Here is a 24,147-nt window from a genome sequence, read left to right as displayed (position 1 = left end):
TGTAGGGGCCCAAGGGATATTGCTTGAATTGATGCTGCTATTAGCCCCACTACTCTTGCTATTGTCCTCAAGGACACTATGTTCTTTTCTAGACAGCTCCTGATTTCTCACTTGATGTCTCTCACTTTCCTGGATGGTAGCTCTCGTGTAGCTGCATTGGTGTCTATGATGAACCTGAGAAAATCTATTCTCCTCGTCGGACAATATCTGACAGGAGCTTCTGCACCCAGCTTGTTTGGTATTGGAGTGTCTCTCTGCTGCTCACCAGCAGTAGAATATCATCCACTTAGAAAATTGTACGGATCCCCTTCTCTCAGATCGCTGCTGCTATTGGCCTCATGAGTTTCGTAAAGACCCATGGTGCTGATGCTAGCCCAAATGGCATCGTCGTGAATTGTCAATATCGTCCATCCTAGTCGAAAGCTAAGAAGAGTCGGTACTTCTATTGGACTGGTATCGTGAAGTATGCATCCTTTAGGTCGATCCTCGTGAGCCAGTGGCCTTGCCGCAAATGTCTTGCAGCTTGTGGATCCCATCTTGAAATGGTGGTATGTCACCCAGCTGTTCCGATCTTTTAGGTTTATTAAAGGCCCTAATTTTTGTTTCCTGTGCACCAGGAACATATTGCTTATGAATCTTGGAGGTGTGCTTCAAGGCTCGATAGCCCTCTTCTGTGCTAAGCACTGCAGATGAGCATCTACGGTTAATTTCTCTGTCTGCACCATGTGTATGGGGGGGGTGGCTATGCAGAGGCACTTGTATAAATTGTAGCTATAGCCCTCTGGCTGTCTGCAACACCCTGGCGTCGCCAGAAAGTGTGCACCAGTTTTGCCAGAAATGCTGAGTTCTCCTCCGGCTGGAGGGTACGCTGCATGCCTCACCTTTGGGAAAGCTTTGTCCTCTTCCGGGTCCCTTTCCTCATCATCCTCTCGGAATACGCCCTCTCATGGGAAGAAGGCGTCCTGATGCGTATTGTCCCTGTAGTGGGCTCTGTTATTTTGAGGCCTTCTCGCACCCTGGTAGCGAACGTTCACTCAGCCTCGGTACTGACCGGTCCAGATCAAAACTCTGCCGGGAGTATTTTCTTAATGGATTCTTGGGCCTTCTCCAGGGAAGTATATGTCCCAACAAATCTCCCCATCTCTTTTTCAAACTTTTTGCTGAACAGGAGCCCCTGCACTGCTTCGCCTGCCTCGTATGAGGCTAGATCCCCTAGCTTGGGGTTGATCATTAGGAGGAGCCCTCTCCTGCTCTCCGAGGAGATTGTGCAGTTTGCGTTACCTAAGAGACAAACATTTCTCTGTGTCCAGTTCACTAGAATGTCTGGGTCCACCTCTTCTCCGGGGTCCCACGATCGATCAGCCAGGTCCATGATTTTGGCCAGAGGTCCTGCGATGTCGAGGACTTTCTCCTGGCAGCTTCTCCAAGACCTGTCTATTCCCTTCAGAGGGTCTCTGGAGATCTTTGATACAAATGCTAGCATCTTCAGATCTAGTTCTGGGGCATCCGCCACCTTTCCCGGCAGCTCCAGCCTCGGGCATTCTGTTTGCATGCGCTGCTTCATTTCTCTCGAGTGCTTTTCTCAACCTTTGTGTCATATATTTTGTGACTCATGGTGATGGCAGCCAGTCTGAGGATTTCGGCTTTCTAATATTTTCTGGTTCAAACATGTCAGATATTTCCTCATTATCCTCAATGTTGTTCTCTTTCCTCAATGTTTTCTTTGGGGAGGTTGTGGCTCACCCTCCTCTGTTCTATCGTCCTCTTCTTGCGAGAATCGTGGGGTCTCTGGTGAGTCTTCTTCTGAGTCCTGCCCCTCCTTTCCCATATTCGCATCCCTGGGAAGGGGGTAGTGAGACTCGGCACTCCTGACTTGCACATGAAAGTGTCTCTCAGCTTCATGAAAGTGTTGGTAGCCTCTGAGGCGTCCTCATCGGCCCTGTCTAGTTGACCAGGGGGGTCAGAAGAGGTCTTCCTCTTCCGTGTTTTAGTACCCCTGGGGGCCCTCTGGCGTGGCCCTTGTGGACAAGCATTTTTTTTACTGTTGGTGCTTTTGTCTTTCTGGCGTAAGAATGTTTCATTTGTAGCCAGTCTTTCCTGCCGGGTTTTCACTCCCTGTGCCACTGCTTCCACCAGTGAGTTGCCCAGCACCTCTCTGAAGCTGTAGGCCAGGTCTTCAGCCTGTTCTTCCTCACTCCACTCAAATTCTGCCATTGTATGTGCTATTTCCTGTGCCTTGATACCTGTGGACAGGTTGTGTGGTACGTCCACTCCTGCGCTGTGGTCTCTAGCGTGGTTGCACCTGTCTTGCCCTGTTATACTGGTCTCTGTGCTTGCTCTGTAAGCTTTCAGGCTTGCAGTCCTGCTGCTAATTAGATGTGCGCTCTGACCGCCTGTATAATGGTAGTATTTGTTCAGTTATTGTAATGTGACCTCTCCACGCCTCAGGGGAGATGTAATGTGTGCTCCAGTGTGCGCAGATTTTGCTAGATTTACAGTTTTATATGCTTTAGTAATGTGCTCGGTGTTACCGAACGTTCGACATGCTCTGCGGGTTGGTGTTAGAGCCGTAGTGGGGAATAGCTCCTCCACACGGTGCATGCGCTTGCCGTGGCTCTATCATGCATTGGATGGGATTGGGAAGTGTGGCCTCGCCTTTCCAAGGGTGGGGGCCGCTGCTCCTGTTTGGCTCTGCCTCCCTGCTGGACAGGGTTGGAGGGTCTCATCTTTTTGTGTTGTTATGCTTCAGCATGCTCTGGCCCCATATGATGCACGCTCTACTGTATGAAACACAATCTAGAGAGCAGGGCAGGAAGAGGAGGAAGGAAGGAACAGGAAGGACTATGGTCACGTGTGCAGGGCGAAATGGATTACAGAAGAACTTGATTTAAAGGAAATGTAGTTTTTGGCAAAAACGAAAAAAATGTTCCTCTGGAAAGTTGATTTGTTGAAACTGCTGGAGACAGGACTAAATAAGAAGATGGAGCATAATGCTCTCCTCCGGTTTTGATATAGAATCCAAAATCAGGCAGGACACTATTCCTAAAAACATCAAAATTGTGGACATTTAAAACCGGCTGCAAAAGTTCTTTATTTCATTTTATTTTATTTATTGGTCATTTATAATGCGCACTAGACAGCAAGTATTGTGTTTCAAGGTGCATCAAGACAAAGGGGAGGGAAGAGGCGAGGGGTATAAAACAAAAACAAAAACGTTCTTAAAAGGTCTTGAAACAATCGGAACGTGCAAGTGCTATAGAGGTAAGCAGGAGAGAGGGGAAGGAAGGTGAGTGCAAGGGGCGGGAGGGGAAAAAACAAATAATAGCGTTTTGACTAGGTCATGAGACAATTGGAATGTGCAAGTGCTTAACATAAAAGGGGGATAGGAATGAAGGAAGTGCAAGATGGGACGAGGGTGGGAGGTAAAAAAAATACAAACAGACTAAAAAGTGTAGGAACAAGTAGGTTAGCTGCATTGAGAAGAGCCAGAAATGCAGTCGTGGACAAGCAGGTAAGAGTAACTGAAGTCTGGAAAAGCTTTGCCTTAAGGAATGAGGGGCTACATCAGGCATGCAGACATGCAATAAGACAGAGCATGTAGGAATGACAGAAGCCTGGAAAAGCCTCGCCTCATGGAATGAGGGGCTACATCAGGCCAGCAGACAGCACAGAGAGAGAACAGGTAGGAATGACTGAAGACTGGAAAAGCCTTGCCTCATGGAATGAGGGGCAACATCAGGCATGCACACACACAATGAGACAAGGCAGGTAGGAATGACCAAAACCTGGAAAAGCCTCGCCTCATGGAATGAGGGGCTACATCAGGCATGCAAATATGAAAACTGGTAACAATGTAGAATCAGAATGTAAGTTGTCCACCATAGCACCAGAAAATAGATGCTGAATACATTCTGACCAGATGCCTAGCATTCCAGATCTTGTTCCATCAAAGGACCTATACATGTGATACAAACAGAGATCACTCAACGTACTTGACTCTAGACTCTGGAATGCACATAAGCCCAAGCAGGGAAAAGACTGAATCACCTGCACTCCAGAAAACCTCTGATGAAGTACTCTTCAGATTGGCTGATGATTGAACTCCCGATGCTTATACAATACCTAGTAATGAAATGGCAGAGGGGGTCATTCCTTGCAACAGGTCAGTAAATTGCAAACAGTTGAGTTGGGGAATATTGCATCGGATGATTACATCTTAAAATCTAGTGCCTCTAAAATCTAGTGTCAGTAACCGGACAGAATCAGCCACATTGTGGTTGTGCCTTAAGCAACCCGTTATCCTTCTCTGAATGGTCAAGTCCATACACGTGAGTTGAATAATCTTACATTAACAAAACTCATGAACAGCAGGAACCTCTGAAAGGCTGCTATATCCGAGGAAATCACACATCAGGAGCTCCTGGCTCACCCATTCTACCATTTCATGAGAACAAGTTATTTTAGTTGAAATCGATTATGTTAAAATAGGGAGACTTCATATCAGACTGGTGCATGTAAAAGGTTTATGATCGAGGCAAATTGAGTTGAATGTCAGGTGTGCCTTACTTATCTTTAGATAAAGATAAAAAGTACCACCTAAATATGTGATATTTAATGGGAAGATATCCCCAAAGGCCAATGCCTCTAGGAGATCATTCGGGGCAGGTAGAGTAAGGCATTTCAGTTGTGCCTAGCGCTACCTATCCTACTTCTAAATGTGATAACAATGAATGTTGAAACAGGGAGATTTCAGGACAGCATGATTCGTTTGAAAGGCCATGAAGGCTGGGTAGGAGTCTGAAACGTGCCAGGTGACATTTTTGCCGATTTTAGCGGGCCCTGTAATTCCCATTCTCAGGACCCAGACCCGGTACATCCCCATTCCCACTTGAACCACAATAGGGCTCAATGGAAATGGGGAGGATGCTAACAACTGACCTGTTAATGAATAGTCCGTTGTTAGCATCCTGTACTGCTAGCGGGTCCCGCTTTGCACGTCTGGTCTAGTCTGGCTTTAATGCTAGGGTAGAGTCAGTCATAGAACAGTTATTACTGGCTCATCCTTTCCTCCTTTTCCAAAATATATACGAGTTCAATTGAAAATAATATTATTAAAATACAAATATTACATGACATCCCAGCACCAATGACATGCCAGTAGATCCAGGGCACAGTCTGTCATCTTTCAGGGATCCCTGGCAGCCTTTAATCTCCTTTGAGAGATACAATGGGTATGATTGTGGGGGATTATAATAAATGGTGAGATTGCACATCAGGCTGACAGGCATGGCTGAAAGGACAGTGTTGCTGGGGAAGAGTCAGTAAGATTGTGGGTTTGCCTGACTTTGCTCTTCAACATTTTGTAGCCGTTCTCATGGCTTTGATTCAGCTGGCTAATATTAACAGATTTTCTAGAAAGCACCAAAAACAGATTTATTTGTGGTGTGGTTTCCTTGCTGTTTCTAGTCTTCCTGAAAAGTGTTTCTCTGCAGCAGACCCTTAGCCCACCGAGCTATTATAGATGTGTTCTCTTTTGCCAGCTAAAAACAAAGCTACTGTCTAGGTATGTTCTCAGAGTTGGCATCAATGTTATATGTAAAACATACAAAGAGGTAATGCAATATTGTGCCAGGGCATTATTCCCATAGAATGCAAGGCCTCTGCCACTATCTGCCAATGCCATGTGTGTGCCCGGCTCCCAATGTGCCATGGTCCTTACTGGGCTCTAAATGCAGTATGAAAAGGCTCCAAGTATGTCATATGTCTGATGTAATATATTATTAATAATTCATAGACCTGCAGCGAGGACCGTACCAGGCGTTATGGGCCCTAAAGGCTGAGTTAATGGCCCCAGCGAGCCGAGGGCCGTTAACAAGGTATGAGGGACCATAACGCCCGGTACGGGCCAAGCTGCAGGTCTATGAAACTATTAGAACACCCTCAGGGTTTGATTAAAGTACAATAAATGAGAAATGCTTAGAGTAGGAAAAAATGCTAAATGATACATATCTTTTAATGTGTGCAAATATAGGGTTGAACTATTTACAAATTACTCATTTGTCATTTAAAAATCTAAACTGTGTAATACAGTTATTTTACCCATATTTACTATGTAGCTGTAGCTTTTATTACTAACTGTGAGGTACTTGCATTTCTCCAGTGCCTTCCTAGCAATCTGCAGCCCAACGTGTCTTTTCTAATAACGTGGCTGTTTCAGTACAGGCCACGGTACTGGTGTATATTGGCAACTGACAATGAAAGGAAGTGTGCTTCTTTGATGGGGCGGGCCACGGCAGGCAGACAGGCTGCAAAGGCAACACGGCACACAGAACTTTAACTGTTTCAGTTCGGTGTTCCGACAGTGCCGTGTTGAAATCAACTGCTGCCGCTTCGTAGGTAAGCTTTGCTTACATTTTTCCAGGCTGTAATCAATCTACAGGGTATACCAGTTCATACAACCCGCAGATTGACCAATCATGGCTGCCAAACACCCTCTAGGGTGTTCTAATAAGTATTATGTTCGGGTTGCCATTGTATCAGCACTGATGACAGCAATGACAGGTTCCCATTGATAGCTGTGATCTGATTAGATCAGCGCCATGTTCCACGGACTCTAGCTTTACTCTAATTCAGATAGCACAGGGGCTCTGGCTTTGCAGGGGTTCTTTTCAAGCAATGGTTCCAATTTTGCTAAGGATGACAGGGCTTCGTTTACTACTTTACTTTTTTTGGAACGACTTTAGAATTGAGCCTTGCGTTTTGCTCTGAGAAACTCTATCTCAGTAGTACAGTGCGTTTTTAATACATAACTCCACTATTAATGCATAAAAAGAGTAGCCATCTATTATTGGCATATATCCCAGAGAGTGGGCCCACGTGACATCTGAGAGCAAAGCTCAAGTTATTTATCAATTCACTTGGAACTCCGAGGTGGAATCCATTCAATAGTTGAAAGCTACCCACTTAAAATATAGCAACCTTGTCATTTGGCAGCTGTTTATTCAAGTTGGAAATGTTGGATGTTTTTCATTTTGAGGGAGCTACATATTATGTATGCATTGCTATGCTGGTATTCATTTAAAAAGATTATTGACCAACTGGGTTTCATGCTAGAAAATGAATTAAATAATTAATGCGTTCTCAAGCTAAGGAGAAACAAAAGCATTCTATTGGTTTCCAAGTCGGCAACCCGCTGCTGCTTAGCTACCTTTATAGTGCCCTTTACTGCTTGAATACTGTTTTATAACGAACATGTGACTAAATGGAAGTACAGCTTTAGAGGAAGTCCTGGGGATTAACGTAGCAAACAAACAACTTGCCCAACACAGAGCAACAGCAACAGAGGAGTATAAAAAAGCCAAGCAAATCCAGGTGTTCCTACAATCAGTGCAAGTCCAAACATTACCACAAACGCACGCATATACCAATACAATAGTAGCCAGGCAGTGCCGCCACAGGAAGCTAAAGAATTAGTCATGGTGTAGAGCAGGGACATCATTTGTGGGGTCGCCAGGCGGTCGCAACTGTGACCCTGAGGTTTCCCTTGCAATTGTGACATCTCCCTTGCTACCCCTAAAAAAAATATATACTTTTTTACTTTGAAGCTCCTGGGCTATGGCCAGTGCCATGTAGATCTTTGTTTCTGGAGTGTAACACTTTGAGCAGTGACCCTAAATCCTAAATGAGAAAGAATAGGAATGACAAACAATTTGTCTTTCTGGAATTCTATACAAGAATGGCTAGACTCATTAAAGGGGTGAAAGGTCATGTTCCGTCACTTCCCATGATGTCACTTCGGGGTGGGGTCAAATTACATCACTTCCTGTGATGTCATCAGAGGTCATGTGATGTCACTTCTGCTACCCCTGGCATTTTGGTGAAATGACGTCCCTGGTGTAGAGTGCATGGTTATCTTGAGAAATTAATATTCTTGTTGTGCGCGAGTTTAAGCAAAGACACAATTTCAATGGTTATTCATTCTTCCCCCAGCAATTTTTCACAATCCACAAGACTCCACCTCACCGAATTCAAGGAGATGTTACGTTTTCCATGTATTGTGTTCTGTGTTGGTCTACGTTTTGGTCTCTTCAAATCTACTAGGCATTCTCTCTAATACCGCACTATCAAACCCAGCAAGACTGCAACAGGCTGTACTGGCTGCTCAAAAGGAGTGCTTTCACACGGCATTTTGACCAGTTCTAAATCCCTACCTAAAACATTTTGTTTAATTTCGTTTTTCACAGCTTTGCAGAAACGGTGCATTTGTTATTGAAGGAGACCTTCGAGCAATTAACCCAAAAAGCAAACAGACTGTGCTGAACTATGTCACCCTTCATCTGAACAATGAGGTAAGGTCGTGATAACTCTGAGGGGGGCATGCAATACGGGGATTAGCAGATTTAAAAGCAGCAAGATTGTGGGGGCCAGTGCAAATAATCTGTTATGTTCTGTGGGCAGGACAAAGACTGATATGCAAATGAATATTCCTCCTTTGTGAAAAGTACAGTGAGCAAAAAGCGATGGCTGTGGACTCTCAAATTGGGAAAAAAACACAGAACAGGTTACCATGCCACGTTCTTTCTAGATAGGGGCGCCTGCTGTTGACATCATATATCTGGGCCACTTGTTTTTGTTGACTGACATATCTAGGCCAGGTGGTTTTGTTCACTGACAGTCAGAATATTACAGTTCAAAAGCTGCTATATATCTAGACATTAACCTTGTCATATTTTCTTAAAGTTATTTCCTTAGGGTTTGGTCTCAACTCATGTTGCACATACATGGGGCAATACGCAGGCCTCAAACACAAAATACATTTGTATACATGAAGATACACTTTAATGTTATTAACATTTTCTGATGATGCTGTTTCTTTTTTCCTTAGTTTAGTTTCCCTGTGTATGCCTATGATTTGTATGCATTTTGGGTCTTCATATGTATTGTCTATACTAGCAGAAGTGTGTAGTAATTCTTGAATTGTTAGCTAGTTATTACATGTTTAACATTACTCAAAACTCTGATAACGTAGCATTCATTATTGTACTATCCAAAATTACAAGATTATAAATGTTGTACTTCTATGGTGCATGCTGCAGCTATGTTTATGCACGCTTAGGTTCCTGTATTAACAACAACACTCCAATAGAATGTTGTTTAGTTGAGTACATTCTTTGATAGATTAAGTAGTTCATGATAGGTCTCCCATCACCCCTGACATCTTGTTACCAACATTATAAGCACAACCCCTTGTAGGGACTTTTCATCAAAATTAATTTCACATGTGATTTCATCAGTGATGTCATCAATGACATTTGTAATGTCATCTTTGATGTCCTGGGTGTTAGTTTTAGCAGTGCACTGTGGTGGCGCGATTTATGGTTGCTTAGCTTACCATAAATGGAGAATTTCTGAGGTTTTTTGGTTTTACTTGTAACCATAACGTCCCTTTAACAACGTTTTTTCATTGAATTTCATAGGTTTTTATTAGTGCAACTTAACCACAACGTCCCTTTAACAAAGTATTTTCAGTGAATTTCATAGGTTTTTATTAGTGCAACTTAACCATAACATTCCTTTAACAACGTTTTTTCAGTGAATTTCATGGATATTTTACCAGTGCATGCTATTTTCCTACAACTTACTAATATCATACTTACCCCAATATAGCAACATTTCTGTCTGATTTATAAAGTTTCACCTTAAAACTCTGCCATTTCCCACCTTCTTGCATAATTTTTAACACTTCTATACATTTTTGCAACTTTTTCCACTTTTTTTGCATCCGTTGACGATCGGACAGTGCCACGTGGCATTGCACACGCACGTGGCATGATGACGTGTCCGCAAACGCGCCCACACTTGGCGATCTGGTCTGTGCTTCGAAGACAGTTCAGAATTGCATTTTCTACTGCTCTAGGAACTTTCAAGCTCAACATGTACCCTTGAACAGCTCCTACACCTAAACTTACTCATTATCCATTAACAATCTAGTGCAAAGCACATACTTGGAAGAATATTAACAAAACTGCTATTTATCTTAAAAATGGCATCAGCTATTGCCATCCCTCCTCCCCAAGAGCCACCACCACCACCAGCTGGAGGACCTACACAACAAAAAAATGCAGTACATCCAAAGACAATGAAGATGACCAAGAACATGAGGCAAAGGAAGTGCCTACCTCTAGCACCCATAGAGACTCACGGGTGTGGCAGTTATTTACCACTGTTGGGAATGTACCAAAGGCTAAAGCTACCAGAGTGAAATGCACTGAGTTCATCGTTGTACTCTGTCGCAGACAACCTGGACAGTACTGCTACGGGACCACCTCCATGCACTGCCACACCAAATCCAACACTGCAAGGCTCTCAGAACGTTTGTTCCTATCTTAGCAAGTAGTAGGCTGCATTCCTCCACCTCATCTTCCTCAACCAATACTATAACCATACAGCCTACTTCTGTGGGACACAACATCCCAGCAGCTACCTTGCAAGCAATAAAAGAGGCTGTTGATCCATATCTTTCGAAGACAACAGTCCTCTGTATATACTGCATTACATCACTCTGCAGGGGGAAGCAATTTCGAAGTGCCTTGGAAGCTGTAATCAAGGAACATGAGAAACACTGCCCCTACCATAGAAGTAACACACACACAACATCTTCCCCTGTCCACCAGCACCTTCATATTAGTCCCTGTTGACTCTTCCCTCATTTCCCTCCCCACATTACATTCTAACCTCTCCTGCAAAAAACAAATACATCAAACAACAAAAGGAAGGTTCCTTTAGGAACCACCTTTCACAGTTAAAAAATAGAACTAAAAAAAATAATCTTATAGACTCCATCTACTTTACATTTTTCAGTAAAGTACATAGACCCAATGAGATTTTCCAACATTTCCATTAGCATTTTGTGTTATGCTAATGGGAATAAAGTGGGGTTCAGCCCCCATTCCAGAAACTAGAACGGGGGATAATGGCTCGGCAGCCCAAGTTATCAGCCCAAGCGAGGCAAGGGCGGATCATGAGGGCTCTGGATCGTTATCCCCATTCCAGGCTCTGCAATGGGGGATGAAGACCACTAGCACCCCGGGTTCCCAAAGCAGTAACCCGAGTGCTAAAAAAAGTAAAGGATTTTTCTTCGGCGTCCCGGTGTAGGAAGGAAAATCCTTTTCCAAGATGGCCACCATGAAAGGGAAGGCGGGGCTCCGTACACAGCCAATCTTCACTTTCCATGGCAGTCTGCAGAAGCCAAAGAGAGAACCTAATGGCCATATTACCACGAGCAACATTTTTTCCCCTTTCAAACCTATCCTACTTTCTAATACTAATAACTTTACCACATAGCTGGTCCCAGGTGGACATGGCCAATTTAACCTCATTTGCCATCCCTCGTATTTGGCCAGTAGCCAGATTTTCCGGGTCATGACCTTATGCCGTGACCCGGACAATCTGGCCACTGCCCATGGCCACAGCTTATACTTCAGTCACCAAAAGTATCTAACTATTTTTTGTACCTACATTATGACACTTGTCAAAAAATAAAACACAGGCACATTTGCAAAACCATGCTTTAAGGTCCTTGCCAATGCTCCTTACATGAGTTTGCTGGAAATCCGCCCATGTTTTATTTTTTCAAAAATGTCAAGATGTATCTACATACTATAGTCATAGAACTTAGCCCCCACTGGACAAAACCCATTCAGACTGTACACAAACATTCAAGGTTGGGTCTATAATCTTTCTGGAAACTTTTGTCCACATTCGTCAAATGGCAACAAAGTTATAAGCCATTTAAAAATGTCGAGACCCCCCTTTAATTCAGCCCCCTCTTGACAAAATCACACCAAACTTTACAAAAACATTTATATCTAGAACTGCAATGAGTTTGCAAACCTTTGTGTAGATTTGTCAAATGGCACCACATTTATAAGCCTTTACAATATTTTGGGAACCCCCTCTAATTGTGCCTCCTCTTGACAGAATCCCACCAACCTTTGCAGAACCATTCGGAATCAGGTCTAGAAAAGAATCCCAAAATTTCATGCAGTTTCATTGAGTGATGTCAAAGTTATAAGCCATCCAAAAAAACCAGCTCTTCACCAACCCTGTAATGCAGAATTGGGCACAGATATCCCCGAACTTCTGAAGTTTTTTGCGAACATCACAGGACTGGCCCAAGAAAGAAAGAAAGAAAGAAAGAAAGAAAGAAAGAAAGAAAGAAATAAAGAAAGAAAGAAAGAAAGAAAGAAAGAAAGAAAGAAAGAAAGAAATAAAGAAAGAAAGAAAGAAAGAAAGAAAGAAAGAAAGAAAGAAACAAAAGAAACAAAGAAAGAGATTTGTTTCCCTTTCCCCATAAACAAATCTTTAAAAAAAAAAATAGCAATTAGCCAAACTCTTCATTTCAAAGGATCTTGTGGTTGTATGTTGCTCTTACTTGACTTTATGGCAGTTTCTAGATCATCTCTAAGTGGACTTTATTTGTCCTGGGAACAGTCCTGGATTACCTGAGCATGGCTGAGTATGTTGGAGTCCTTCAACCTGAGTCCTCTTGGCTCTTTCGGTAGCTTTTAACACCAACAGCCAAAACATACTATTTTGGTTTAGAAGCCACTGCCCTTACTCGCATGCTATTTTTTATGGACAAACAGTACTGATCTTTTTTGATTTAACATTTTGATCTAATGCCGTACGTCTGTCTTGTGGAGCAGGCTAGGTCTTCTCATATTCCCCAATGCTTTTTAACATTTACTTTTACCCGATGGCGAACTCATCAAATTCTTTGGTCTCAGGTTTTACTACTAAGCAGATAGCACTCGGATACTGATCTCTATAATTTGGGATAGGGCGTCACCCATCACCACCTTCCGAAATTCCCTGACAGCCATTGGTTCCAGTAAAACGTTGATGAAACAGACTGAAGTCCTCTTTATGGTGCGAGCAAAGGTTTCTGAGAAACACCACATTGGCTCTACCATACTAGGATGATATCCCTACCATTTCACTTATAGGAAGAACCTTGGAATCAAAATGTACCATACATTATCTTTGAGCCCCCCAGTAAACTCAGTGGATATGGTTAACTAAATATTTTAGGTCATTGTGTGAGCTGTATTCATAGATTTGACCATGTTTTACCCATTCCTTCCTATTTTCACTGACCTGCCAGTTCAGTACTGAATATGCTTCAAGATCCATTGCTTCACTTATCAGTTGGTCAATGACCATGGACCCCTTTGTCTCTTGAAGAAAGTTCACAGTTTCTACTGAGCCACCTTTGGCAAAAGATTTCCTCCTTCCTTAGTCCAATGTCATTTTGTATGCGGTTTGGATGACATATGATTAGATACAGCACACCTCATTGCCCAATAAAAGATGCTAGATTCAGAGAACTACATTTCATACATACATACATACATACATACATACATACATACAAAGCCTCCCTATAACTATCGCCTAAGGCAGGGGCCTGCAACCTGTGGTTCTCCAGGTGTTTTGAACTACAGCTCTCATGATCCAATACCATTGATTATTGTGGCTAGGGTTGATGGGAGTTGCAGTCCAACATATCTGGAGAGCCAAAGGTTACATACCCCTGACCTAAGATATGTAAAATATCCTCATATGTGTGGAGGGAAATAGACACGGATAGAGTATTTTCCTTTATTAGCAACTGGTGAGAGGTTCCAGGTCTTAATTGTTGTTCCTGTTGAATTGGACCTTCTACCCTCAACCATGCTCATGCAGAAGCACAGAACAAAGAACACATTATTGTGACAAAAGTGCTAAATATTTTAATCCTAAATGGAGCAACTGTCTTCCCATGTATGACTGAATACAGTACTGGTGTTATCCATTGTAAGTAAGCTTTCACTACAATCACTTTGTGTCACTGGAACAAAGTTCATCTGAGGCAACCAGAAGCAAGTACTGAAAAGGTGGCTTGATCGGGAGTTCTTAATATATGGTTCCTCTTGAACAAGTTCTGCAGGAGGAACCGTAATGAGTAACTAGCGAAGAATCGTAATGTGTAACTAGCACAGCACTCTGAGAGCAAAGTTTCTTGAAATATTTTTACTGCTCAGTCTTCTCCACATAAACAAGTATCGCTAGGGCAGAGGTTTGTAGGGCAAACAGAAAGTAGGACTTCTCCAAAAGGTGTCTTAATATTTGCCGGTCAGATAGCTCAGCGAGTAGACTATTCACTTTGACATATGTGCAGAGCCTGGCGACAAAGGTTCCAATCCCGGCAGGGCCAAACTCAGCTTATCCTCTTTCCAAGGTTGATAAATGACAATATTTGCTTATAAGTTCACTTGCAATCAATCATCTCATTTTAGGTCATCTTATTTTTAAGCCAACCAACAGTTTTATGTAATGCTTTTCAAAGTCAATCCTCCTATTGAACTAACACAATGGGCCTCATTACGACCCAGGCGGTAAGTTACCGCCTGGGCCGTGACTTTACCACCATGGCGTAAACTATGTTTACGCCATGGTGGTAGGCGGACTTACCGCCCCATTCCGAGGTCGGCGGGGCGGTAAGTCCCCAATCCCCATTTACCCTTCCCCATTCCCATTTTTGCCCCATAGGGCATAATGGGAGTGGGGAAGGCGTTAATTACGCCACCGTAAATTACGGTGGCGTAATTAACTCCATGGTCCCTTAGCGCCATGGTTTTTAACACCTGCTAAAAGCAGGTGTTAAAAGCTCCATGGCGCTAAGGGACCTCGTACTCAGGCGGTAAGGGTCGGCGCTGTTTACGCTGCCGTAAACCCCTTACCGCCTGGGTCGTAATGAGGCCCAATGTGGCAATAACAGACAGTGGTAGCACCTTAAGGCATCTGAGAGTCTTGCATTATCTACCCACATCCCTGCACCAACCTGCCTGACAGAAACAATATCAGGTGCCTTGACCTACCAAAATGGGGGGCGTTAATAGCCTTGAACCCTACAGGCCCTTTTACTCAAGGTAACATGTCATACTATGGATGGGACTTACTCAGGAAGTTGGCAAACAACTCTGTTTTAATATCAATTGTCTAAAACAGGGAGCACAATGGACATCAACGGATATCGCACAGCATAATCTCCAAACATTTCATGAAAAACAACACATTTGTACTAAATGTTTGCCATAAGTAATGTCATACAACATAGCAAATTAAGAAAACCTACGGGAGATTGTGGTTGGTTGAAGGGGAACGTCTAAGTTTACTTTCTATATGGGATAGGATCGTGATTGGGTCACTAGTCAGGTGGGCACTCATGCCTTCCCCTAGTGCAAGTCATAGTGTAAGTCATCTTCAACAGTAATTAGAAACATAACACTTCATTGGCTCTCAAACTATAAGGCTCTTCATTATATGGCCTTCCATGATTGGTTGGCACACTTGAAGCCTTCTGGGACATTCGATGCACTAGCAGCATGTAAGCTGGTACCCCAGGTGCTGATGGGTGAACTTGACCGTATTTCCCGAACCAATTAGCCTGACATCTCTCATCACTCCAGCCATCTGCCATGCACATTGTCTTTGAACTCGGCCTTGTTATAGCTTCTCGTCTCTGGGAATATAAGGGAGTGTGAGCACTCACTATATTCAATCTTGTGCACCATGCCCATCATCTATTTTCATCCTCAGCGCACGTGATCAGAGACCGTGAATTTGCTTGTATTATAGCCTTAAATTGTCTCTAATAAAGAAACTTGGCACCCATGGTGTTCTCTCCTTGCACCTTATCAAGGGATGCCTCGACTTCTCACGTTTTACTGTTCTTCACAGCTGATAAACAGTTCTTGGCTGCTTTAAGTCTTTGACATCCAACCCGGCAGCCTCTTTGGTCATGGTTTGAATTCAGGCCTATTCTTTGCTGTGACACACATAGCTTCCATTACATCTTCCTTCATGGAGCCTCACTTACTAAAATGTATCATTGAATGTCTAGGACTCTACATACATATATGTTGGTGGCACCGGCTGCAGTCTATATAGGCAGCATTATGAATACTTAGTCTGCTTGCGTTGCAGCATCTGTACAATTGTAAAACGACTTGTGTTTTCTGCAGTGCTCCTCACAGATGCAATCTTCATTCCGCACATGAAAGTCTTCTCAATTCTTTACTTCACCATCAGATTCTATATCACCTATGCATTATTTTCTCTAGTCATCCTTCCTGATGCGTCAATCTCATCTTCCATGATGTCATCAGCTTCTTCTTTCAACATCTTCACACTTCTTCAGGCGCTTCTCTCAGGAGACCATCAGTCTTTCGGGGGTAATACACACAGGGCTTGCTTAGTGGCTACCTCGCCTCAAAGATTCTTTGTGGTATAGGTACCATCACTGGCGTTGCACAAGTCGCAATTTCCAGTTTCCAGCATATAAGTAAAATAGGGGCGGGACTTCCTCAAGAGGCATTTGGTTGCTCTTCTACAGCCTAAGCTGGAGTCACTTTACACATGGTCAGTCACTTACCACACAGACTTTACAACAAACCTGATAATGAAAAGCAACCCACAATGCTACACACCTCTTTGTGCCAAAGAGTAAAATGTATTAGGTAGGTTTATGAGTCATTTAAATCCTTGAAACCTTTCACATAGGAACGAGAATTATCGGCTGCTAGCTCATCATTTATTCCAGGTGTAACCCAGCCTTATGCGACAACCACCTCGCTGGTTCTCATAAGCAGAACAGTTGCCGACACAGCTTCAATTTAATTTATTTAAAGCTGAGCCGCATTACTCACAATGCGTCTAAGCACTGGGTGATTGTTTCAGATGGACGCAAGAGGGGCACCTAAATCTCTAGGCCAAGCTCATGTGTAGGGTACCTTCCTTGTGCCTACATTAACTTGAGGATCACAGAACCCTTATCTCTCAATTTAATCGGCCCCACTATAGCAGCAAACCCAAAGTAAAGGCGGTGACACCAGAGGTAATAATCCACATGCTCTGAAGGATGGATGCACCCTTATTGGGTCCATGGCACATTCTCTTTTTAAAATATAAATTTCTGTGTTATGACCCCTTTGAGAGGGCTTACAGCTCCTTATTTCAGTAGCTTGGAGAAAATGCTTGCTTTGGACAAAATCTTTATTGATTAGGGAGCAGCAGGATGAGGTGTGTGTGTGTGTGTGTGTGTCTGTGTGTGTGTGTGTGTGCGTGTGTGTGTGTGTGTGTGTGCGCATGCGTGCGTGTGTGCGCGCTTCTAGGGAGCATGAGTATTCCCGGGATGACGGTTGGTGACAGAGTGACAGCCAGAGGAGGTAGAAGCATATTACCTGCTCTCCAGTCTTACCTTTCTACTTTAACTGAAACAATAAAGCAATTTACCTTTCTACATTCTACATGCCTGGCTCTCGAGTGGTTACTGTGTGTCCTGCCTAAAGTTAATGCCACTCCAGGATACATCAGACTGTATCTCTCCAGCTCTAAAATCTCTCCACTGGCTGTCTCCCAGGGGTTGCAAGGATCAAATCCAAGACCCTCTTTATCATCCACAAGGCTTACTGGGGCCTGGGATCATGCTCTCTGCAGCTTTTTCTCGCTAAATACTCTCCTTCCAGATTCCTTCGATCTTCTAGCTCCAACTCTCTGCTGATGAAACGTTTCCCCAAGCAGAGAGCTGGGGGCAGATATCTCTACTCAGCTGGCTCCCTCCTCTGAAACAGCCTCCATCCCTCTCTCTGTCTTGAACCGGACCACTTCACTTTCCCCAAACAAATCAAGACCTTTCTTTTCTCCACCTCCTTCCCTCTCTCACTCCCTTGTTAATCCACTCCACTGCCACTGAGACTGGCAACCTGGTCCCAACTGCGTCCAACAGGGTCCAGGCCATCTGCCCAGTCGCTGCCAGCACCACCCCCTGCACTGCCTGCTGGGCGCACTCCTGACAGCTGGGCGGCAGACATCCACAACATTGGATCGTCCTTCCGCCCTTGCACTTACCTGCTGCCTCCACCACAGGCACCTCTGGCATTTCACCCCCAGACACCCTTCCAGCACTTATCCCCCACCTCCTTTCCACTGCACTTGCACATTCAGAATATCACAAGGCCTAGTAGGACCGCTGCTAGTTGTATTATTTATTCATTGTCATTGTTATAGGTTTATTTTCTCCCTTGTTGCCTACCCTTCTGCCTTCCGGCGCCTTGAAACACTGTTCTGTTGTATAGACACCTTATAAATATCCAATAAATAAACAAATACATCAAGGGAGTATGGTGGGTGCCAAGTATTCTTTTCCATTGAAATGGTGTAGATGGAGGCAGCTAAATGAGGGAGATCAGAGAGGGTGCCAGGAGAACAAGTAACTTTGCAATGTTGGGGGCACGAGGGTGACACAAAGATACACGAGGGAGCTGAGGGAGGGCTGCGGAAGTCCCACAACAACAATTACCGATGTAACTCTAAAAAAAAGGGAAATATTTCAACTCAGGGTTCCAAGTGACATTATAGATAACGTAAGCTTTGCTCTTGCTGTGCATCATACGTCACTCAAATCCTTCAGCACAACATATCCTGATTGACCCATCTTCAATTCTATGTATATTTTACATAACATAATCAAAGCATGTTTCTTTCCTAATAGATCATTGCAGTCGACCCGTCTGGCAGTGTCACCCTCAACATGATCCCTGTGCAGCTTCCCTTATCGGCAGGTAAGCTCCCACCTCACTTTTTACACAAGGAGGTTATTTTGGCTGCCTCCTATAATCTACAATATTCGTTAGCCTCATTTAGCAATAGGGGGTGTGTGGCACGTTATCCATCTGGGAGAAGCAGGGCACTGATGAGAGATTGCAGGTAGAATCTCAAAAAACAACTGCATATGAGGGATAATGCTTGGACCTCATTCTTACTCTTACAGAGGGCTGCATGTTCTATTGTCTCAGTACAATATCATGTTCTCTATGCAGCACTCCTCTGGTTGGAGGTGACAATGGTACCATTTTCCTCAAGTCAGTTACAATAAATGGGCCATGATGTATGAGAAGAACATGAACATTGCAATTTGGGTATTTAAACCTCCCACATTCTAGGAGGCCCGATGGAATATTTCTCTTTGACACTTTGCAAAGAAAAGGTTTGATGCATTGTTAGCTCAATTTTAAAATCACACAAAATCCAAATGTTGATACTTTTTATTGGACTTCAGAAAAATGTATGCAAGGAATTCAGTCCTGATATGGGCCCCTATCTACAGGGTAATCATTCATGTGGGTTAAGAACAGACATATATTTGCACCCATTGAAAGCATAAGCAAGCCCACATGATTACCTTTACTCCCTGTATAGAATTTTATACAATGTCAAAAGGGCTTTAAGTGGGCCAGGGCCAACCGGAGCTAACACCTGTCAGTCTACAAACATTCCCTTCAAGCAGGGGATGTGCCAGTGCCCTCTAAACTCACTACCCCAAATTATATTCCTAGGATTCTGCAGAAAAATGATGCGACACAAGTACTCTTCAGCAGATTCTTCTATCATCCGTGTTAAGAATCATAGCACCATATGGAATACATTTTTATTTTTGCCACACATTGGGCCTCGTTACGAGGTTGGAGGTAACCATGGCGCTATTAGCACCATGGCTGCCTCCAAAACCTTACCGACCACTCCCTAGTGAATGGAGCTATTACCGCCCCATTCCAAGGTTGGCGGGGGCGGTAATTCCCCATTCACCAGGGCCCTTCCGCATTCCCATTTGAGCCCCCACAGGGCTCAATGGGAATGGGGAAGGCGCTTATAATGGTACCGCAAATTGCGGTACCGTTATTAGCACCAAAGTCCCTTTGCAGGTCCCGTCCTTAACGCCTGGTAGAACCAGGCGTTAAGGGAGGACCCGCAAAGGGAACTCGTAATAGGGCGGTAAGGGATTACCAGTACCGGCGCTCTTACCAGTACCGGTAATCCCTTACCGCCCACCTCGTAATGGGGCCCATTATATCAAAGTCTTGATTTTAAAATGATTTAATAAGATAAATATAAGAATCAAGGGTTTCCTTCATAAGAACGGACCGACTGGAATACCTTTATTTAGGTTGATTATTTGGCTGCATATTAATTATATTGAACAAACCTTTTGAGATAGATTGCACTCCCTTCAATTGGAGGTACTAAAACTCGAGTGCATCTATTAGGCAACTCCTTTAATCACGTGAGTCCCATATCTTTTACAGTTTCCTTATGATGCTAAGGTCACAACAGACACGTTTTAGACCTCACCGCAAAATATTGCATTGTCATGCGTATGGACCCTCTCGATTTTCTTTCCCACTTAAGTCAATGAATGTCACACAGCTTTAATAAAGTGAAAAACATATGGGTATCATTTCACTTTTTGAGGTGAACATAGTCAAAATATTGGAAATGTATCCAACGTAGATGGCATGATAAATTGAGCTTTCTGGCATGTTGTAGTAAGTATGATATTCTTGGTTACATAATTAATTTGTGACATTTCTATGTGCAATTTATTATGTGTAACACAGATCCATAGAGTAAGTGTTACTTGTCTTGTTTAAAATCTTTTAATTGAGGATGCCATTTTATGTTTTGTTCAACTAAAAACTAAGGATAAATAGGTGTAACTTTAATATTGTAGGGATTGTAATATTTATTATTGAATATTTTTTCAGAATTTACTAGGGCATTGCCCTTGTATTGTGTACACACTCAAAAAACAACCGTTTTTTTCTGAATATCATTAAGACCCCCTCTTTTGAAAAGACACTTCTGTTTCCTTCCTGATTAGAAATGCAATTACATCATTTTAAAATAAACTCTAATCTGTAAGCAAAAATGTTATTCTACAATAAAATGCACAAAAGCATGCACTGTTATGTAAGGGTGCATTGGTATGGGATGGTTTGCTATGTTATTGTTTATATATAAAGCGCCTATGCACAGGCAAGTGTTTCAAAGTGCTCAAAGGGGTGGGAAGAGGGGGAAAAAAACAACAGTCGCTCAGAGCCCTTTAAATTCTGAGACGATAATAGTCTGCAGAGGCAGAGTAAGTGTGTAAAATACAATTAACAGTTTTGGATAGAGCAAATAGGAATGACGGCGATTCTGCAATTAAGGGGTGAAGACAATGAAGAACAGACAGACGATCTTCAGGCACAGTGCGTACGGGTCGTGCAAGTGCACACAGTCACAGGTAGTGGGAGGTCAAAGTGCACCCGGTCGTTAGAGACTGGGGTAAGTGCAGAGAGAGCCACTCTCTTGGGTTAATTCTCAATTTCAGTGAGTGTGGGAGGGGTGTAGGGCCAAGAGGCAAGTGCGATAGAGGACTGGCGGGGGTACCAGTAACCTGTGAGGCTCTGAGGTACACCAGGCGGCCAGGCAGCAAGCTGTAAAGAGTGGGAGGGAGAACAGGGAGGAACAGAGAACAGAACAGATAACTAGAGGGAGAGAGAAGGAAGAGGAGAAGAGTAAGTTATTCAGGGTTTCCGGAACTTCAGAAAATCAGGCTCAAGACAGAGGGCGGCAGGGAGGCTATTCCAGAGGGAGGCACCCGCAGACTATAGGGATCTCCCTCCAAATCTCTGCTTGGAGAACCGGCTCACTCGCAGACGGTTGGAGGTAGATGAGCGGAGGGCTCGTGAGGAACAGTATTTAGGTAGGCAGCGTAGGATAGCCTTGCGGCTGTGTTCTGGATGAGTTGCAGAGAGCACAGGGCAGAAGAAGGGAGGTTGAGGAAGAGGCTGTTGCAGTAGATCATCCTAGAGAGAACCAGGGCTCTGGAGACAGTGGGCCTCATTACACGGACGGCGGTAAGGGTTTACCGGTACCGGTAAGGGTACCAGTGCCGGTAAACCCTTACCGCCTTACTACGAGGTCCCTTTGTGGGACCCTACCCTAACGGCTGGTTTTACCAGCCGTTAAGGACGGGACCCGCAAAGGGACCTAGGAGGTCATTACGGTACCGCAATTTGCGGTACCGTAATTACCGCCTTCCCCATTCCCATTGAGCCCTATGGGGCAAAAATGGGAATGGGGAAGGGCCATGATGAATGGGGAATTACCGCCCCCACACACCTTGGAATAGGGCGGTAATAGCGCCATGGTTACCGCCATCCGTATAATGAGGCCCAGTGAGTCACTGGGGGAAAGTGAGAAAAGGTAGAGTACCTCAGAGGAGGTGTAGCTGATAGACTTTTTAGAGATGTCCGAAATGTGAGTGCAGAAGGAGAGAGTGAAGTCAAAAATGACTGCAAGTTTTCTTGCCTCGCAGGAGGGTGTGGGCGCAGGGCCAAGGGAGTGAAAGTGGGAAAAGCGGGTGGCACCTCAATGCCATCACACAAAAGAAAGTCCCATAGTGATTAGAAAAATTATCATGGAGCTAAAACGTGCATGTAAACAATAACATTGTCTGGCACTTCCTACCAGTCCAAGATGGTGCCTGTTTTTTTTGTTGATAATTGCTTTATTCAAGAAATTCATAATCATGTATTAAAACCCCAACATTATTCCCTAGGGAAATTAGTGCCCCAGTGTGTGCAGTTTAGGCAAATGTCTCACACAAAAACGCTAATCGTATTGTTAAACACATGCAGTATCAGGTGACATCAAAGAAAGAATAAGAACAACTCTGCATAACCGACTTTGAACATAGTCCGTATTGTGTGTTAGCAGCCATTACTGTGACGGGTATCCAACAATTTGCTTTGTCTTTTCCATTAAGTATTGTTGCAGGCATGACCATCTGTCCCGAGGCTGGATGTGTCCAGTCACGGTAACTTTCTTCATACTTTCCAGCCCTTAGCAGTTTGTTCATCCATTGTTTGTACTAAGGTGCTGCTCTGTCGCCCCATTTCATTGCCATATATTAACAAGCCAACAACAATGCTACAACTTAAATCTTCCGAGTTGCATAGGTGAGCAGGGAGGAGGGCCGACCAGACATATTAAGGGACCGTCCAATGTCTCGAATTGCGTGATGGCAGTTACTGTTCTTATATCCTCCCCACCCTCCTGCACTCAGTACTCCGTTGTACGAGGGAAAGGCCAGGGCATGTACATGACATCGGCATCGAGCGGTTTACATTTGCGGCATTTACAACATGTTGCAAAAGGTGAGTTAATCCTGGCTAATTTGTCAAGATGGTGCCTGTTTAAACACTGTTTTAGGAAGGATGCAATCAATGAAAAGCAGTCTCGCATCACGGAGCAGCTATTCGTTAAATATTTGGTTTCTTATTATTAGTCTTTACAAGGGCAGCCACAGACAAATTAAAAGGCATGTTTTAATAAAAATGATCAACACATTAAGGTGCCATAGACCATAAATATCACCAATAGAAAAAATAACAATGCAATGTAACATAAAACATTATTGAAGGAAGCGGCATAGAAAAAACAAGCATTGGCAATGCCAACAGTTTGGGCTTTTGTGGGCATCTAACAGCAGTGCCTGCGAAATGCCTAATACTTTTACACATGGTCAATCAATGGGTGGGCAAATAACCAAACAACTACAAGCTTTTATTTGTCTCCAACATACGGTACTCACACAATCGGAGAAATGCAACAAAATGCACCAAAACGGAAGCGCCCACAACTTCGATTAATCAATTCTGGGCTCTGCTTGGCTGCAAGATAAGCTAGCAACCGAAAGAGCGTTTGCTGCTGTGCCTGCAAGAAAAACATAGGTTTCAGCTCTGCGCTACTAAAAAGAAATAAAAATCCCAAAATGGGATTGTCCTAATTCGGGTCAATCACAGATGGATGAAATCCTGATTCCACCTAAATGGGAATCAAAGAAGTGACCTATAGATTGCTATTGTGCTCAGTCAGCAGCATTCGCTTAACCCAGACATCTATCCTAGCTAGCAAAAGTAAGTACACAAATATGAACACGCATCAACTGTGATAAGAATTAAACAGGACCTCAGTGCAAAGAACACATGTGAGGACGCATATTACTTACACATTTAGTGGGTGAAAGACCACTTGGTTAAGAAGTTTTGATTACACCAACTGCTCCCCTATATGAATAGCTATGCTGTTCAATCTTTGAACGGTGCCTAGAAATAAAGCTGGCAGGCCATATACAAAAACAAAGTTTGAGGTTGCTCCATGACAGAGATAGCTCAAAAAGGTCCCAGGAGCATGTGCTTTTGGCATGGAGGGGAAAGT

The 24,147-nt window shown here is 43.6% G+C and overlaps 1 protein-coding gene across 1 annotated transcript in view; it reads left to right on the top strand.

Moving 5' to 3' along the window:
- The window catches only part of LOC138505058 (mucin-2-like), an 894,965-nt gene that overhangs the window by 140,715 nt on the left and 730,103 nt on the right, over window positions 1-24,147 (top strand). Inside the window, exons 9-10 of the mRNA XM_069625383.1 lie at window positions 8,244-8,348; window positions 18,596-18,665. Of these exons, the coding sequence (XP_069481484.1) occupies window positions 8,244-8,348; window positions 18,596-18,665 (175 nt within the window). The remainder of the gene's footprint in view (window positions 1-8,243; window positions 8,349-18,595; window positions 18,666-24,147) is intronic.

This window comes from Ambystoma mexicanum, chromosome 11 (assembly GCF_040938575.1).
Source record: "Ambystoma mexicanum isolate Mex_15411 chromosome 11, UKY_AmexF1_1, whole genome shotgun sequence".
Classification (NCBI taxonomy): Eukaryota; Metazoa; Chordata; class Amphibia; order Caudata; family Ambystomatidae; genus Ambystoma; species Ambystoma mexicanum.
The sequence above is the reverse complement of the archived record's forward strand: the minus strand, read 5'-3'. Positions and strand labels throughout refer to the sequence as shown.